Below are 1,184 nucleotides of genomic sequence, written 5' to 3'. Positions count from 1 at the left end.
ATATATATATATATATATATACGTATATATAAAAAAGAACAGACTAAATTGCTGAGCATTCAATTTTCACACAAAAAAAAAGTAAAAGCCTAATGAGAGGAATGTCTAGAAACTTGGTGTAAAAATACATTTTAACATTGCAATAGTTAAATCAAAAGTCATTTATTATAACTTACAAGCGAATTTTGCAATTTCACAGAAGATCTCACAAGGCTGATGTGTTTAGTCATTCGTCAAAACTAAATGTGTTTATTAATACATTTGAAACCATGTAAGAAGAAATATATTTTTAAGGTTTTCATCGCAATTAGTTTATACATTTTAAAGTGCCATATTAATCATTTTAGTGCTTGATTGCATTTTACAGACGTAATGAAAGTAAGTCACCTTATTATCAATAATGCTGCTGTAACCTTCTAAGTGGGATGTTTGCGTTTGTAGAACATCCATCTGATGTCCATCTGACTGCATCTGATTTTCTGGTGTGTCGGTGAAACTGCTGTTGAACAGGAACAATAAGCTTGTAAACACGCTTACAGCACCAATCAATATGATCCCATGACGCTGAAACAAGAGGAACAAGAAACTTTTATTGAGAGTGCTCAGATTATCCTCCATCAATGCTTCCGCTGACAGATGCATCAGTAAATTAAAGGGTTAGTTCACCCAAAAAAGAAATTTGCCTGTTTTTTACTCACCCTCGAAGCATCCTATGTGTATATGACTTTCTTCTTTCAGACAAATCCAGTCGGAGTTATATTAAAAATTGTCCTTGCACTTCTAAGCTCTATCATTGCAGTCAGCGGGTGTTTCTGTTCAACTGTCCACAAACCGTCAAAGTGCGAAAAAATGCGCGCATCCATAATAAAACGTGCCTCACACGGCTCCGGGGGGTGAATAAAGGCGTCCTGTAGTGAATCCATGTGTTTTCATAAGAAAAATATCCATATTTCAAATGTAATAAACACTTTTCTCTCACTTCTGCTGACTGTCGTACGCGGAAGCCGTTCCGACGGATGACGCAGGACGTATGCGCGCGCCTCTGAGATATGCTAGTCTCACGAGTTTGTTTATAGGATCAAAGGAAGCAAAGTTTCCTTACTTTAGCAAAGGAAAACCAGTCTCCTCTTGGCTTATATCGAAATCCTCCAACATTCTTCTTTACAAATCCTCGTTTTGTACTT

At 36.4% G+C, this 1,184-nt stretch overlaps 1 protein-coding gene across 2 annotated transcripts in view; it reads right to left on the bottom strand.

Annotated features, from left to right (window-relative positions):
- Positions 1–1,184, bottom strand: part of LOC107743856 (alpha-N-acetylgalactosaminide alpha-2,6-sialyltransferase 5-like) — an 11,104-nt gene that overhangs the window by 7,696 nt on the left and 2,224 nt on the right. Inside the window, exon 2 of one of the 2 annotated variants that reach the window (XM_016557298.1) lies at positions 388–564. In XM_016557298.1, the coding sequence (XP_016412784.1) occupies positions 388–564 (177 nt within the window). The remainder of the gene's footprint in view (positions 1–387; positions 565–1,184) is intronic. The other variant, XM_016557299.1, reaches the window with a different exon arrangement.

Source organism: Sinocyclocheilus rhinocerous, unplaced genomic scaffold, assembly GCF_001515625.1.
Source record: "Sinocyclocheilus rhinocerous isolate Xijiao unplaced genomic scaffold, SAMN03320098_v1.1 scaffold377, whole genome shotgun sequence".
NCBI lineage: Eukaryota > Metazoa > Chordata > Actinopteri > Cypriniformes > Cyprinidae > Sinocyclocheilus > Sinocyclocheilus rhinocerous.
Note: the sequence above shows the minus strand (reverse complement) of the source record. Positions and strands in the feature narration are given on the sequence as shown.